The 16,834-nt window shown below is 40.7% G+C and overlaps 1 protein-coding gene across 2 annotated transcripts; it reads left to right on the forward strand.

The window, feature by feature from the left end:
• The first annotated feature begins 802 nt into the window (after positions 1 to 802).
• LOC147605241 (zinc finger protein CONSTANS-LIKE 10-like) lies at positions 803 to 6,121 on the forward strand. 2 transcript variants are annotated; one of them, XM_086794328.1, is made up of 5 exons: positions 807 to 1,400; positions 1,590 to 1,793; positions 4,765 to 5,007; positions 5,310 to 5,629; positions 5,728 to 6,121. In XM_086794328.1, the coding sequence occupies exons 1-5, from the start codon at positions 915 to 917 to the stop codon at positions 5,855 to 5,857; spliced, it is 1,383 nt and encodes a 460-aa protein (XP_086650454.1). In that variant the 5' UTR covers positions 807 to 914; the 3' UTR covers positions 5,858 to 6,121. The 2 variants fall into 2 exon arrangements, with proteins under 2 accessions (XP_086650455.1, XP_086650454.1); XM_086794329.1 differs by lacking the exon at positions 4,765 to 5,007 and having other exon boundaries at positions 803 to 1,400.
• The last annotated feature ends 10,713 nt before the right edge of the window (positions 6,122 to 16,834 follow it).

The raw sequence follows: 16,834 nt of genomic DNA on the forward strand, positions 1-16,834 counted from the left end.
TTGCTCGAATACGAAGATATGAAATGAAATCCAAAAGGTGGGGGAAGCTCAAGGGATGGGTTACAAACATATAGCATAATTATATAACAATCACATCATGCCAAATCAAATTCAAAGAAAAATCAATTTCAGTGTCCATTTCTCTTCCCTTTTTTTTCATTCTTTGCAATTATTATCTTTTTTATCTTTCATCATCATCATCTCTCTCTCTCTCTCTCTCTCTCTCTCTCTCTCTCACGTAGGACCTCACACAGGCATACCACTCATGAGACTCCTCTAGCAAAACTGTAAGTCTTTCATTTTGCTAATTTATGGGCTTGTATTGGCTTATGAACCCTCCGTCCCTAACTGATTATTACATGCACTGGTACTATAGGTCATCTTTTTGGCCTTTAGTGGACCTTAAAATATCATCGCCATGGTCATCATCATCGTCATCATCTCTCTCTCTCTCTCTCTCTCTCTCTCTCTCTCTCTCTCGGGTTGAAGCCATTCACACAAAATGGCTTGGGGGGTAGCCAATGAGATAAACTGATTTGCCGTGCATGGGCGTATCTCCTATACAGAATATGAGGTGCCTACAAAGTGACTTAGTTGCTACACAACGTGCCCATGGAACATGGGCAGCTGGACATCGGTGAGCGGGTCTTCTTCAATCCAACCAAAGTGTCGTCCTTAGAGCAATATTTTTTTTGCAAAGCAATGTATGGGGGCGCCCAAAGCCTTACCAGGCTTACTTACCCTTTGCCTGCCCAAACGATGGGGTGCCCTAGCAGTCTGTAAGGAGACGGAGAAGTGTGCGCACTAGGGCGGTGCACTTTTTGCACTTTTTGTTATCTGAACAGGTCAGTCACATGCGATTACACTCATCAAAAAAGCAGTAAGGTTTCTCTGCGAGGCATTGCTGTGTTTTAATGGCGACGAACTGCGATTTCTGCGGGGAGGCGCCCTCCACTGTGTACTGCGGGGCGGACGCCGCCCGCCTCTGCCTGGCCTGCGACGCCCAAGTCCATTCAGCTAACGCCCTCTCTCGCCGCCACTCGCGGACCCTGCTCTGCGCCCTCTGTCATTCCGCCCCCGCCGCTCTCCGCTGCCACAACGCTCCCCTCTGCCCGCAATGCGATGCGGCGCGCGCCCACCGCAGCCCGCTCACCCACCACGACCACCGCCCGATCCCCTCCTTCACAGGCTGTCCATCTGCCGCGGAGCTCGCCCTCCTGTCGGATTGCGACCTGGACCGCTCCGACACTGTGATTCCACACGTGGGCACCCCTTGCTCCGCCGTAGTCGGTTCGCCCACTTGCTTGAAAACAACCATTTACGACACTCAACCTGCAGCGCACATGTATTCTCGGCAAGGCTCTTGTGCGAATTCTGGCTGTACGCCCAACCTTTCTAAGGTAACAGCTTCTATTATTGGGTCTGTGAGAAGCTTTGTAGGAACCTATCTTGTGCAAAAAGGTTTGATGTGCAGGGGACTCTTATTTTCATGTTTGCTCAACATAGTCTTTAGGAAGCTGTTGTTCAGTATTTTGATTGCAGACCTAGTTGTAAGAGAAGATCTTTGGTTTTGGCATGAACTTATGCAGGGTACACACATGCATGGAGACTTAGAGAAGCTTCAACCCCAAATCTTGACACCAACACGACAAACAGAATCTCAACCTCGCTTGCCATTCTCCCAGTTGTTCTCGCCTTCTCCATGCGTGCCTAGTCATGTGCAAAACAAAACAGATGGCATGTCACAAGAAGACATCTTCCAGGATTGGGACTTAGCAAGCCAAGCAAGCGAGGTATGTTTCCTGGCACACATGTGGGTTTCCTCGCAAGTGGCAATGTTAACGATTTACATACAAACTTCTGCCATGCATACTTTTATTGAAGTAAATGTGCCGCAAGTTTTTGCTTTGCAGGGGTCTTGTGGCATTCATCTACTATATTTCCGCAAGTAAGTAGCAGCAATACTGTTCCAAACATGTTCAGGTGGAACTAGTTGACATGTAAAGCTTTTGGTACCCTGTGGATGTGTGGTATTGATTCTTTTGTGATTTTTCAGTGGTCATACACTTTGTCTGTTTTGCTTGGGATGTGCAAGTCTTGTAGAATTAGTAGGGTTCTCTATTTCATTGACTTGTACTTCCATTCTCTTTCAATTCTACCCTGTGAGGGTTTGGGGGTTCATCGACTTGTACTTCCATTCTCTTTCAATTCTACCTTGTGAGGGTTTGGGGGATATTTAGTTACTAGTATCATGCTTTGGTTATTCTCAGAGCATGTTTCAATGGTAGGGACCTTAGTTGGAGCCTTAGATACAGGAAAATTGTTATAGGGGACTGTGAGGAAGAAGAAAGCTGACCCTGTTTAAAGTATTTAGCCACTATTGGCTCAAACTGTTTTGTTAAAGCCAGGGTTGCATATAATGTTACCGGTTTGAACCTGTTGACCTGGCATTTAATGTGAGGTACCAACCCGGAAACAAATGTTTACACTGGCTATCTTGATCTTCTTGAAGGTGAACTGCCAACTTCTGGAGTTCATAGTTATGAGGTGTTTCAAAAAATGTATTTCATATCTTTAAGGGACGTTTCGTATGGGGTGATACAAGTTCCAAAAAAAACCCAATTGGGCTAGAAATATTAGGCAGGCCCTAAAGAGTCATAGAACATACACTTTCATAATCTGATTCTTTTCTAAAGAATTGGGTCAAATCAGCAAAAAGTTGAAGCAACCAACCTCAAAATGGGGATGCACAAGGCCCAAGGAAGATGGGTGGGCAGATTCTGTGCAAAAATTAGCAAGTATATTGGAGAGGAAGCCGATTGCACTGCGCAAGTGCTTTGCAGGTATGCTTTATTTAAAAAATGTGTATGTCGGGGGTCGCTATTGGATAGGGCCCAAAGTTTTTTTTTTAAAAACATGATCTCGAAACGTTTCATACCCCAGCAGGGGTATGAAGGCGTTTCATTGCAGCTATGTTCTAGTCAGGAGTCACGTACCTGCTTTTTACCCTATCTTGCCAAATCCACCCATGTGTAATCTACAACAACATTGGTGTGTTCAGCCTCCACCAGGTTGCAGTATCATTGATTATATAGATGGATGCATTAAGTACCTTTGTCGTCTCCGTCATTCTGACCACCTTGTAGTATGAGTCATGACTCAAATTGACTGAGCCAGCCAATCACCTATGGGACTGAAGCATCGGTGATAAGACTGGCTTCTGATTGCTTTCTTCCTGCATGGAAGGAACAGAGGGACCTGCAACATAGTTGTGGGGCAGAAATACAGCCAGACATATTGAGTAAGAGCTCTCTCTTTTGTTTGTGTGTTGTGTTGGCACTACATTGAGAATGTGCCGAGAATGTTTTCACATGGAAACAGGACAAGGGTTTCATGCTGGGCTAGACCAGATGTTTCATGGGGAAACAGGTCACCCGATTTTTGGTGAAACAGGCCCCTAAGGGTTTCATGTGGAAACATGTTTTTGGGTTTCTCCAGGAGATGTCACTGGTAGGCAGCAGTTACAGGAGTGGACACATGTTTGGTAGAGCCTTGGACAGGGGACAAGGAATCCATGACTGAGACGGATAGTACTCTTGGAAGGTAGAGGGAGTGTATAGGAGCACTCTAGCTTCCCCTACTTGTTTTCCTTTTCCAGGTCCTCAAAGGTGTTGAAGTCCTCAACCCCCCTATATAAAGGGCGATTTGGGACTGTATTTCTCATCTCATTGTATCTGTGAAGTTCTTCAGCAACAGAGCGGCCGTGGGGGCACGAAGAGCTGGTCTGATCTGCAGCAAGTCAACGTTGGGCTGAATACTTGTTCCTCACAGCAGCGTTTGGCTGAGATTAGGCTTTCCTCTCCCTCGTAACCTCTTGCACATAGCCCAACTACTGCAGCTCAGTTGGTGAAAATCCTTTTTCAAACATCACTTATGTTGTGGATACCAATGTCTAAAGTAGCTCGAGGCTTTCTTATAGACACCACTCTTGGTGACATATCTTTATGCATGAACCTGCACCTACTTTTGGGCACTGAAGGCGTGAGTGGGGATGTCATAGCATGCAGTCTATGCTATGCCTGATGTAGTTGATGATTTGAAGCTTTTGTGAGTAGACTCTCATGGAGTCAAGATTGCACTTAGTTTTTGTTAAGTTTGGGAGATAATTTAAACTTTCCATTGGTTGGTACATATTTTCTATAGACACCACTAATTGTGTCGAAGTCTGTCCTCCAGATACATAATCTGGAACTTCTGACACTTTTGTAGAACTGCTATCTAATAGCCACCTCATCCACCGTTGTGGTGAACTTGGAAACTAAGGTCTCTTGGATCTCTATTGTTGGGGTTGCCATGAACTTCGGCTCTCAGTGTTTGTGACTACAGGAATGAAAAGCAGCAGCTCCTTCCATTCAAGTGGTGGTCCAAATTCCCAGAAAACTTATGTACATTGAAATCTTGCATCTTTGAGGGGAGCCGTCTCTTGCTGAGTTTTGACCTTTGGTGCTGATGTTCCCTGTCCAAGGGTAGGGAATGACCCTTTTTGATATCTTTAAACATTACATTGGTAGGATGTTGACCTATAGTAATGTTACACTAATGATATTTTCCATACTTCAGGTCAAAGGTGTAGAAACTACTGTTTAGTGTCTTGTGGTCATAATTTTGCTGCCTATGAGGTTTACTTCATTGATGTGGTGTGCATGACACAATGTGTGCTTTTGGTTTCAAGATTGCGAAGTCACGTTTCTGTTTTTCTTGCAGTTATGGGGATCTCATTTGGAAGAATTCAGCATTTGTGACGATGGTGATATGTATGATGGCATGAGTATGTCCGACGTTGATCATATGCTTGACAACTATGAAGACATTTTTCCTGGTCCTCATGCAAAACCGTCAACAATTGAGAACTCTGGTTGCACTTCCGTTGATCAGAGCAGTTCACTTGCTGAGTCTTTTGTCCAGATAGAGAGTACTCCTACAGCTGAATTTCTTGATTCTCAAAATGTTGGTCTTCATAGTCTCTCTCTCTCTCTCTCTCTCTCTCTCTCTCTCTCTCTCTGTGTCTCGCGTGTTTGCATGTGTCCAGGCATTCACATGCATGTGTGCGCATGTCCCACAAAGGTTTTTCATCTTCTTGCTTCTCAGTAGGAAAGAGTTCCCACATCAAATTAAGAGTTAATTAGTTATAGTTAGTAAATAGAGTTGCTAACCAATCATGTCTCTATCCATTGTCTCACAGTGTAATGAAAGAAGATTGATTGATAGAGAGGATTGGGTAATGAGTCTGATGAACTTTTCACGTGCAGGTTTATGTGGATGAACCATTGTCCCCATTCTCATCAGGGGACCTGTCTGTTGGTCTACGACATGACGGCTCGTCTCAACATAACAAAAAATCAATAATTGAGACTGTGTGTCAGAGAGCAGATGGATCAAATGGCATCCCTAGTCTGACTCCCTTTATATGGTGGCCATTTTGTTCAAGTCTCTCTTATGATAGCAATGCATCATCCATGATTCCAAAGGGTGACCCCCCTTGGGGCTCTACAAGTCCTGATAGTGCAGCCTTAGCTCATGCTAGAGACGATGCTATGCTTAGGTACAAGGAGAAAAGGAGGAACCGCCAGTAAGTCATCTATCCACTCAGTCTTTTGCCTTTTTGTTGGATTTTGTGTAGCTATTTGGCATGCTATTGACAAAAACAATCAACTTTTGAATGGACAGGTATGGGAAGAAGATTCGTTATGAGTTACGGAAAGCCCGTGCAGACATTAGGAAGCGAGTGAAGGGTCGGTTTGTGAAGGCTGGAGAAGCTTTTGACTATGACCCTCAGGCTATAATGAGGGATTGCTGAATTCTGTTTCACGGATCAAAGTTTGTAAATTAGTTTCTTCTTGGTGCTGATGCCATATGTCTTCAAATACTGTCAAGAGGTTATTCATCTGTACACTTGGTAGGGGAGCCTTGTGCAGATTCCAAGAGTGGCAAAGACTCACTATAAAAGTATTCTTGGTTTCTGCACAATCTCATCAGTCACAAACTTTTTCTCAGCTCGCCTTGTTGTTTTTGTACATTCTTTTGCAGCGTAACAATGAAAAGCTTGTTGATTTTTCCCTCATGTGAATCTTGCTTTCCTGTGAGAAGCAAGCATGATAACCTTTTTTCCTTGTGCTAATCTTACTCTTCTTTGAGACGCAAGCCTGATTACACTTTGGCTTCATGTGAGAAGCAAACTTGATAACATCTTGCACTCATGTCGGGCCCAAGCCAATCTTGCTCTCCTGCAAGAACCAGCCTTTTTGATTGCATATGTGAAAATTCCCCTTGCTGGTTGATGGAGTTAGTACACTGCAGGCTGTGGGCGTGACATTCTTTATGGGTTCCTTCATTGTTATTCTTATTGTCAAAAGGGATAGGAGTGACTCTAGCTTCTTGTTGCATAAGCAACACTTGAAATTTTGGGTTGTGAACTTTACCAATGGTGGTGTGGTTGACAGTTTGTGTGCTGGGGTTGTCTCCTTTTTTTTTGTTCTTTCTTCCAACCATCTTTTTGTCAAACACTCGTTAATCCTTGAGTTTCAGTGTTGGCCTTTCGCAGACCTTGTGGATTAAATCCCGGCATTGCATTCTTGATTGACGAATAGTCACCCAAATAGGTGCGGCTACCAGGACTCAATGCGCTTTTCTCAGACTAAGTGTTGGAATTTGTGGCTGATGATTTGGTATGTCTTGAATGTCAAGCTTTATTATAGTGGTGGATCCAAATTCGTACTTCAAAATATTTGCTAGTGGTGTTGAATTGGATCTGTTTTTGCCCTCGGTTGATTGTGGCATAGTAATCCTATTACACCATTTTCAAGTTTGGGCCAAGTCCTTCCACTAGTGCTTTTAACTTTATGTCAGGCTCTTCTCTGCTGGTGTAGTACCTTTTTAGACAACTACCATTGACTAGGTGGGATGCTCTTCACTCTCTACTATCTAGTAGATTCAAGATCATAGGGTACATTGCCTAGATAACCCAAATGGAAGTTCTCAACTAGTTGAGCCTTGGGGAACTGCCAGCTAGATAGTATCGAAGAGTACATTGCCTGGATTACCTAAATGGAAGTTCTCAACTAGTGTGCCTTTCATGCGAGTCAATCTTGGAGATCAAATTCATATCATGGCAACACATGCTATGATGATGAAGGCCACACAAGGTTTGGTTTGAGAGAGACCTTTCGCTTCTCAACAACTCACAAAAATACAATCAAATTGAAGTAGAGAGGCCTAGGGTTGTAGAAGGCCAAGCACATCACAACTATCCTAATTTCTTCTTCGGTTATGCGTGCAAGTCTTAGTTGGAGAGTGGTGATCTTTGGGTTAATTTGGAAAGCTCTCGCGCCTCTTGGGACCACATGACCACCCACTTCTCAGTTTTTGTTTAGAGAGCCGGTCTCAAGTAAGCACCTACTCGTCACTTTAGCTCACTTACACACCCAGCATGCATTACATCATTTGAAATACCATGTCCATATACATGTCATAAAAGTAACCATGTCTTTCTACTTTTCATCCGTTGTCCACCCGGTTGATATTTGATCTACCACCGAGACAACCCAACTTCCCGCACTTCCCTCGTAAGATTCTCTTCCTCTAAAGTCATTTCCAGGATCTTTACCCAATGGGTCCTATCATAATCAAGCTTAGACCCACATAGGCACTTCTTTCTCCAACTTGTGAGATTTTCGACTCTCTTCTCTCTCTCTAGCTCGACCTCCAAAATCATCAAATGTAGAATAGTTTCTTTGGTTCTTGCTTGATATACTCTTATATCGGGCTTTCTATGGCTTCTCTCTTTGGTGGCTAATGTTCTTATATAAGTAATCCATACCCTAGAGCGAGAGCAACACATGATCCATCCAAATTTTCCTTGTTAGACTCATGCCTCTTGTGAGGGGAGGAATCTATTCTACTCTTCAATTTTGTAATATAACATTCTTGCTCTAGGTTTACTTCAAGATAGTGGTCATACCATAAAAGAGATTCACCTTAAGAATTTAGTCATTAAAAAAAAAAAGGAGCTCATAGGTAAAGGCAAAAATTTCTCTCTGCCAAGGGTACGTTGCTTTCTCGTTCACTTTCTAAATTACGCCAAAGGTATAAGGGTATCTATCTACATCAAGATCCTCGGGTCAGTAGCCAATTCTTAATCACTATCTAAGCATGAGTTACTTCTTCAAAATGGTTCATTAATAGCTTACCTTGCCTAGGACTGTGTAATCACCCTCGGAAGATGGCTTACTAATAGCCATTACCATTTGTAAATTATAAGGATTAAATCCTTAGGTGTGTATCTCCCAGCCTTCGATTCCTAGGGGTTCAACTATTGAAAAATTAGGTTACTAACAAGCTTGAAACCCTCTCTTACTGGTTTAAACCACCCCCAAACGACGGCTTCCTGATTGAAAGTTATGTCCTTTGCTTCTCGTCTGTCCTAGTATGGTCGTTGGACTTGTCCTTGCTAACTTAACATATCCAAACCACTTAATTTAACCAAAAAAGAATTAAAGGCATAATTTAACAAGATTAACTTGTATATTTTAACATTGGGCGCTTGTTGTAGTGGTTAATGGGGGTGGCTTGTAACTTGGAGGTACCAGGTTCGATCTCCAAATAGTTACCTTGCCCTCGCTTTGTAGAGGATATGAGGGGTCCTCACGGAGTACTTGCTCCCTCTAGTAGTCGCCAAAATTTTTTTTTAAAAGATTAACTTGTATATTTTCAATTCCTAAAAAGGAGCACTAAATATTGCCTCATAGAGAGGTTGATACAAGGCAAGAAAGGAAATGAGAGAAGGGGAGGGAATGGAAGAATTATCGCACATAGGTGGGAAGGACTCTCCTTCCTACCCCCAAGAAAGAATGAAAGAAACTCCTCTTAATGGTCTAAACCACCCCTAAAAGATGGCTCATTAATAGTTATTCCCAATTGCCAGGATTTTTATGACACTTGGAGAAGAGTTCTATTTCTCAAATTAGAGCAAACCATAGAATTGGAACAAATTAAAAGCATAAATCTTACATAAACCAAAAAAAATAAACAAAAGAGCTTAAAAATAGGAAAGATATCACTGTCAACACAAGATTGGGTTGAATCTATGGGGACGCTCATTATTTTATTGAGAATATTTCGAAGATATTTTTATTTTGGATGCGCCTTTTATTTATATTATTTTTCAGGATTAATGTGTTTCATCAGCTATGTGTGCTGGTATGATATAGTCAGGATTCATGTGTTTAATCGGCTTTGTGTGTTGACTAATATTATTTTAGATGTAGGCGATGATTGGAGTGGTGAATTATTTGTTAATCGCGGTGAAACATTTGTTGGACCATAATGAGATATTTAGAAAGACATGTGAACATTGCGTGTGGGAACATTTGTTGAACCATAATGAGATATTTTGAAAACCATGTGAACACCTATTATCATTTTATATTTTGGCATTAATATTTTTGTAAGGCTAAGGCCTCAAACCTTTGTACATGTCAATTAGTATTTTATACTTTTGGTAGGCCCAAGACTTTATATGTATAGCTTGCTATACTTTTGTAAGAGCTTTTACGCTAAAAAACTCAAAAGCTCTTATGCTTTTATCTTTTTGAAAAGCAAGCTTTAATACATATAAATATAGGTGAGTGGTATGATGGGCCACATTCATCTAGGGGAGATTCAACCCAATCTTGTGTCAAAAGTTCTCTTGTTTATTTTATTTTATTTATGTAGGTTAATGCTTTTAATTTGTTCCCTGAAACAAGCCTTCGTAAGGGTTGTGGCACGGAGCTTATCTTCAAGAAAATAACAATTTCACCTGTAAAACCTTGAGGAAATCTGAAAATAAACAAAAAAGAGGGAGTAGAGAGAGACGACACCACACTAGGGGTTGAAATAGCCTTGGGTTGATCCCCCTCCCTCCGAGTTAATATTAGATAAAACTCCTTGGAGGAGTCTTGAGTACAAGTTCTTAGAGCTAGAGAGCTCTCTTATCTTCTTATATGTCTCAACAATGAGAGAATAGCTGAATTTATAGTTCTTGCCCAAAAGCACTTGAGAAAAGCGCTTTAAAACTCACTTATAGTCCAAAAAACATCTTTTTAATAATAAAAGCTCCTCTTTTTAGTATTTAAAAAGCTTTATCTTTTGCTTTCCAAAAGCTACTTGTATCATTCCTAGCCTATAAGATGACCTTGTGGTGCTATCCTGCCATGTGTCACTACCACGTCACCATCGCCACATCATCAATGCCATCTTTATCTCTCTTTTTTTTCCAAACTTTTTCTTTGGCGTGCATTGCGTTTTTGCACATGAGTAACTTGTATTTTGATGCTTCGAGACATCTCCCCAACTTATTAAATGGTTGTCCTCAACTGTTAGGTCTTGCTTTTCTCTACTTTTTTTCGTGGGCTTACCTCTTCTCTCTCTAGCTCTTGAGTCATGGTTCTTCATGCATAATGTCCTTCTCTTCTCTTGTGCTTGGCTTTGGAGAGCATCTGTCAGTGTCTGGTCTAGACCCGGCACTTGCGTGGTTCTGAACCACCTAGTTGGCTCTGGATGAGCATCGACTAATGCAATTGTGCCCAATGTGATAAGCTAACGCCAGAGCGTTGTGCCGTCGGTCTGCTTAAGCTAAGGAAGCTAGTCATGACGTTACTGAGGTGAGTTCTTAAGACAGACATGATCCCTAACATTACTCCGTATCTTGATTCCAGATAGGAGTCATGTCCGGACAGGGATGACTCTAGATCCAAATTCTTGATAGAAGACCTACCCAGATAGGAAGGTACTTAAACAGACTAGGAATCACTTAGACAGTACAGAAGGGAGAATCGCATCAACACATCTCTGTATTCCTTCTCATAATGCTTAGCTTATTCGTACAATGCCGTAGGCACAATTAGTAGATACCCTCTATCCTCTTTCCTATCCCGTATATCTGGATAGTTCCCCTTACTTTCTTTACATCCGCCCGGGTACTACCCGTTGGGGGCAAGAACAGTTACAAGGTTGTTACAAAAGGAAGAAGATTTCATTCCAGACTAACGCATATGCTTGGGCAGTGGCTAAGGCTGGATGGCCACCAACACCTGGCGATCACGGTGGACGCTGAGCTAGCAGCGAAGCCCACAGTAGTTGATGGTCATTGAAGGAGCCCAAATCCTGACGGCCTTTGCTCGGTGGAGACTATAATTGATCGGTTGGCCTTATTCCTGTGCAACTAGAATTGCTTTCCTCTTGAGTAAACAAAATTTTGCATCCGAATCACCTCTGCGAGTGAGTTCTACAATTCTTGTGTTTAGGGCCTTGTCCACCTGTTAAAACCCTAAGATCTCTCTAGATAATTGTTATGCATAAACATGCATAAATCAGGCATAAACTTATCCAACCGACCACCCCCGAGCCCAAGGGATGCACACATGAATTATAAATAAAATACATCATACCTCTACCTTGATGTCCCATACCATCAAGAGGTATAACTCCAATCCAGTAGCATGTAGCTATAGCGTGAAATGGTAGGTGAGTAGTTATGATCCTCTACACAAGAGAGCATAACATAACCTAGCCTCAAGCTAACATCAAGAGACCATAGCCTAAGCCTCAAGATAACATAGCCTTGGCCTCCAAGCCCCCAAGCCTTCCTTGAGTGTGCCCCATGCCCCTATTATATAGGAGGGCCCTCAAGTGACTCTCGACTCTCCATTTCCCATATGTGACCCTTGGATGGATGACCCTAACCTCAACCCTTAAGGTTAGTCCTAACCCATGCTCCACTAGAGCTTGTTCCCATGCTCCCATGCTCACAAGCCTAATGTGGGTTAACCTCCTAGTATATGCACACATAATGTGCATATAACATACTTCCCCTCTCTCAAAACATTGCACTCTTGCAATGAAAAGACGGAGAACTGCGCTGAACAATCTCAACCGACTCCCAAGTCGAATCCTCTATTTTCCTATCGTTCCACCGAATTTTAACCTCAGGGATTAGTCAACTACAAAGTTTCCTTTCCCTGAATTCAAGTACCTTAACAGGTTCATGTGGAACATAGGATAATTCTTCGACTTCAACGAGTTCTTGAGGAGTAACTATGTTATCCTCACCTCCCAGTTTTCCTTTCAATCTATTGATATGAAAGACTGGATGAACTCTAACAATTGGAGATAGTTTTAGTTCATACGCAACCGTGCCAATCCGATGTATAAATCTAAATAGACCACAATATCTAAGAGATAAATTCGAGCATTTTCCTTTTGACAAAGTCTGAAAATCTTTAGGAACTTTTAAATAAACCAACGCTCGTGGTTCAAAAGACCAAATTGAGCGTCCTCTGTCAGCATAGAACCGTGCCCTATCCTGTTGTTGAGCACTCCTGATAGAAGCTCGAGCTTCGGTCAGAATTTCCTGCATATCACGCAAGAAATCCCTCGATGTCCTTAAGACCGACATCAATAGGTGCCCTGGGTTGATACCCATACATAAGCATGAACGGACTAAAACCAATAGTCGTATGTTTAAAACTATTATAGGCAAATTCCATCATTAGAAGATTTTTGTCCCAATTTGGTGCTTTTCCAGAGACATATGCACGAAGCATATCCTCTACAATCTGATTCATACGCTCTTTGCCCATCAGACTGTGGATGATCAGAGGAATTCATACTCAAAGTAATTTCCTCGTTGTAAACCATTCGGAATAAAGTAGAAAAACATGGTATTATAACAGCAGGAACCAGGGATTCATCGGCACCCCAACGTACCCACATCTGCATATGGAATTATCGGTGTCCCGAGTTACCCATATCATCAACATAGAGAGTCATCAACGTCTCGATGAGTCACATATGTCCATTTGTAAACCATTAGGTTGACTGTATAAATCACCTAAAGTATGGAGCTAGAGAAAGAAATGCCAACAAAGGAAAAATCCAAATTTCCTTAATCCGAACACAACAAGATAAACTCATTGAACTCTAAAAAAAAAGATTTCAACAAGTGAAAATGCCGGCGAGATTACACTCATCAATACATGCAGGCTATAGATAAAAGAAGTTTATCTAGAGAATGCCCACACTATAACTTTAAATGAATTCAGAAAATGAGATTGTTTTAGCATGTTGAGATCAACATGCTAAGTGATGTAAGCAAAGCAACAATCTTGAGCCCAAATTATCCCATAAGATAATATATGTGAGAGATCGCTAGCGTCCCATACCATCATGATAGCACCCATACATAGCTTAATAATTTGAAACTCCCTAGTATGCCGTCTAGGAAAAATGAATAAAATCCTGTATAAAAGGAATAAGATGGCCTTATCCTAGACTTTCACATACTAAAACCCGTCTCTATATTCCTGAGACTACATCAAGGAATAACTCTTTTCGAGTACATCATTAGAAAAGAAATTGAATTATTGGCGCCTTTCTAATGAGATAACTACCCAATAAACACAATAAAGTTGGGGTAGAAAAATAACTCACCTACATACATAAACAACTAGGTATCTGAGTTGGAATATGTACAAGAGTACAAGAAATATACTCCAAAATTACATGCAAAAAATAAAGGCAAATGCTACCTTCAAAGCACATGAAATTATCCAAAAGATCAAAAGATCCTTATAAAACCATGGATAAAAGCATAGAAGCTCCTCAAATCCACGAAAACCATAGTTGATAATAAAAATCAATGCATGCCATCTAATGATCATTACTCATGTCAAAAGAAGCATTTAAAATTGGTGGCCAACTCATCAATCCGGAGTTTATGAACGTGGTGTCGTTCAAACAAAACTCCAAAGTAAGCAAGTGAAACACGTGTGTAGCACTCATTAAAAAACCCCTAGATACAAGTGATCTAGGCAAAACCTGATGAGTCCATATAAAACTTGGAAAACATCCAATAAAATCCATCAAAATAAACCGATCAACTAACCCATGATAGAATTTGTTCTAAGCTTAAGAAATTAAGCATAGACCACACTTAAACAAGTGCAAAATAAATTATCATGAAAAAGTGTCAAAGGTGAAACACACTTTGAACGCAAATCCTAGCCATCATTGAAGAAAGTAAAGAACATGTCCAAAATGAATGGCTAAACAATGGCAAAAAATCATGAAGACATCGTTTAGAATTAATCCAAACAAAAATATCTACTAATACAAGGTACAATCGTATTAATAATATGCAAATAACTCGCATCTATCTAATGTCAGCCACCATGAGAAAACGTACTTCAACATTAAATAACCCTCAAAAATAATAAATTCTAGAGAAAAAGAATTATCATAATTTTTTTCTAATTTTCTCTAATTTTATAGGGCCTCAAAATACGATAATTTTGAATTCCACCAAACCTATCTTATGGCATTCCAAACCTATATTTTTCCAAAAAAATTTAGCAATTTAATTTACCAAAATACCAGTGATATTTTAAAAATATCAATTTTTCAGGATTTCTCAAAATAATTTCTAGAAAATTCCTAATTTTTCCTGAGAATCCCATCGTTCACGAAAGTTCCAATTTCGCCCGACAATTCTCAAATCCAATGAAAATTTATAATTTTAATGGATTTTCTAAATTTTTGGGCCAAAAAATATATTTTTAAAAGAATTTGAATGGTCTCACGAGCACTCGAATGGACACACCACATGCCAAACACCAACCCCACATTTTTTTGTAATTTAATATAACCTATGTCTAATTTTTCACTAATTTTCAAGAATTTTTTAAAATTTTTAATTTACCCCGAACACAGTTAGAATACGAACGGTCAAAAAAAATTTGGAATCCCAACAGTTTTCCCGCAATATGGAAAGCGAACAATTTCAGGAAAATGAAAAGACAAAAAAAAAAATCGGACAGTGAAAGGTCAAAAGTTTCCGGAATGTGAAAGGTCAAAAGTTTCCGGAATCCGGAAAGGTCAAAAGATTTTCCGGAATTTGGAAAGCCAAAAGGTTTCCCAGGAATGCGGAAAGCGAAAGGATTTCAAGAAAATAATTTCAAAAAAATTCTAGAGAATTTTTTTCTGAAGAGAGAGGGAGATTAGCATTTAATTAATCTCTTTAAATTATGATTAACATTAATAAAAAAATGTGCTTTTTTAAGAGGTGTTTATACACGCAAGAGAAAAATAGAAGGAAAATTCAGAATTGAGAGATGAAGAGGGTCCCACACACACGAGAGAGCATTCAATGCATCAACATGCTGTCCCCTATTGCATTTCAGTAGAAAATCGGCAGAAATTTAATCGCATACCTGCGGAAAAACCCGCAAAAATGTATTAAAGAATACATTTTTAACCATAAAAATGCTCAAAACATTTCTTTAAAATTAGAAAAAAATTCCTAAAAATTCTAGAAATTTAGGGAATCCATTCTACCAAAAATACCCATAATAAAATATGTGGTATTTTTCATAAAAATTTCCATTAATGCTTATTTTAAACCACAAAAAATAGAAAAAAATAGCATTAAATTCACGAAATTCTCTCGCAACATCGGTTCGTCCATTGAATAGTAGTAACATGCATTTCAATCGCCATATCGATGATCCATGTGTAAATTATCAACACAAATCAATAAAATAATATTTTTATTAGTAAATATTAAAATTTACTTAAAAAAAATACCAAAAATTACAATAAGAAAGAAAAATCAACAACAATTAACTAGAGATTGCTCTGATACCACTGTTAAAACCCTAAGATCTCTCTAGATAATTGTTATGCATAAACATGCATAAATCAGGCATAAACTCATCCACGCGACCATGAATTATAAATGAAATACATTATACCTCTACCTTGATGTCCCATACCATCAAGAGGTATAACTCCAATCCAGTAGCATGTAGCTATAGTGTGAAATGGTAGGTGAGTAGTTATGATCCTCTACACAAGAGAGCATAACATAACCTAGCCTCAAGCTAACAGCCTAAGCCTCAAGATAACATAGCCTTGGCCTCCAAGCCCCCAAGCCTCCCTTGAGTGTGCCCCATGCCCCTATTATATAGGAGGACCGTCAAGTGACTCTTGACTCTCCATTTCCCATGTGTGACCCTTGGATGCCTGACCCTAACCTCAACCCTTAAGGTTAGTCCTAACCCATGCTCCACTAGAGCTTGTTCCCATGCTCCCATGCTCACAAGCCTCATGTGGGTTAGCCTCCTAGTATATACACACATAATGTGCATATAACACCACCCCCCTTCTTCACGTTCCCCATCCGTGGGCAAATCTCCCTGAGACAAATTGTATGGGCTTATCTGGAGGAGCAGACTTGGGCTCGTAAGCCCTTTTCTTGTTGCTCACCCACGTATGCCCTAGCCGAGTCTTTTCATCTACCTCAACGGAACTGCACCTCAACGGAACTGCACCTCAATGGGCTTAGCATCTAGGAACTTCTTTCTCGCTCTCTCCATTACATCAATAGCCATTCTACTGTAAAGGCATGTGGCTCATCCTAAAAAACAATTTGCTCCGGCTTTCTTGACCTTCTCCTTCCCCCTTAACTCCATTTCCACCCATAAGGTGGTCTACCTGTTGGTTCCGAAATGGGTCTTGTCCTTTCTCTTTCTGCCAAGAGACTCTGTTGTTGGCGAGGGGCACTGGTAGTCCTGCTTTGTGCGTGAATTATTGCCTCCTCACCCGGGTCCACGAGTCATGAGATCCTATCGCTTTCTCGTACATCTCGAGACCTAGATGAGGGGCTTACTCTGTGTGCTGACTCCCCTACCTGGCGAGCTGCTATGCCCTTGTTTCTCCACTACAGCCTCGTCCAACTGGT

This window comes from Cibotium barometz, chromosome 60 (assembly GCF_041138505.1).
Source record: "Cibotium barometz isolate CiBa-2024 chromosome 60, ASM4113850v1, whole genome shotgun sequence".
Taxonomy (NCBI): Eukaryota; Viridiplantae; Streptophyta; class Polypodiopsida; order Cyatheales; family Cibotiaceae; genus Cibotium; species Cibotium barometz.

Excerpts from the sequence above, each read along its gene's own strand:
- LOC147605241 (XM_086794328.1), top strand. The coding sequence starts at position 915 with ATGGCGACGAACTGCGATTTCTGCGGGGAGGCGCCCTCCACTGTGTAC. Across the intron at positions 1,794-4,764 it reads TAGCAAGCCAAGCAAGCGAG|TTATGGGGATCTCATTTGGA; the intron begins GTATGTTTCCTG and ends TTTTTCTTGCAG. Across the intron at positions 5,630-5,727 it reads GAGAAAAGGAGGAACCGCCA|GTATGGGAAGAAGATTCGTT; the intron begins GTAAGTCATCTA and ends TTGAATGGACAG.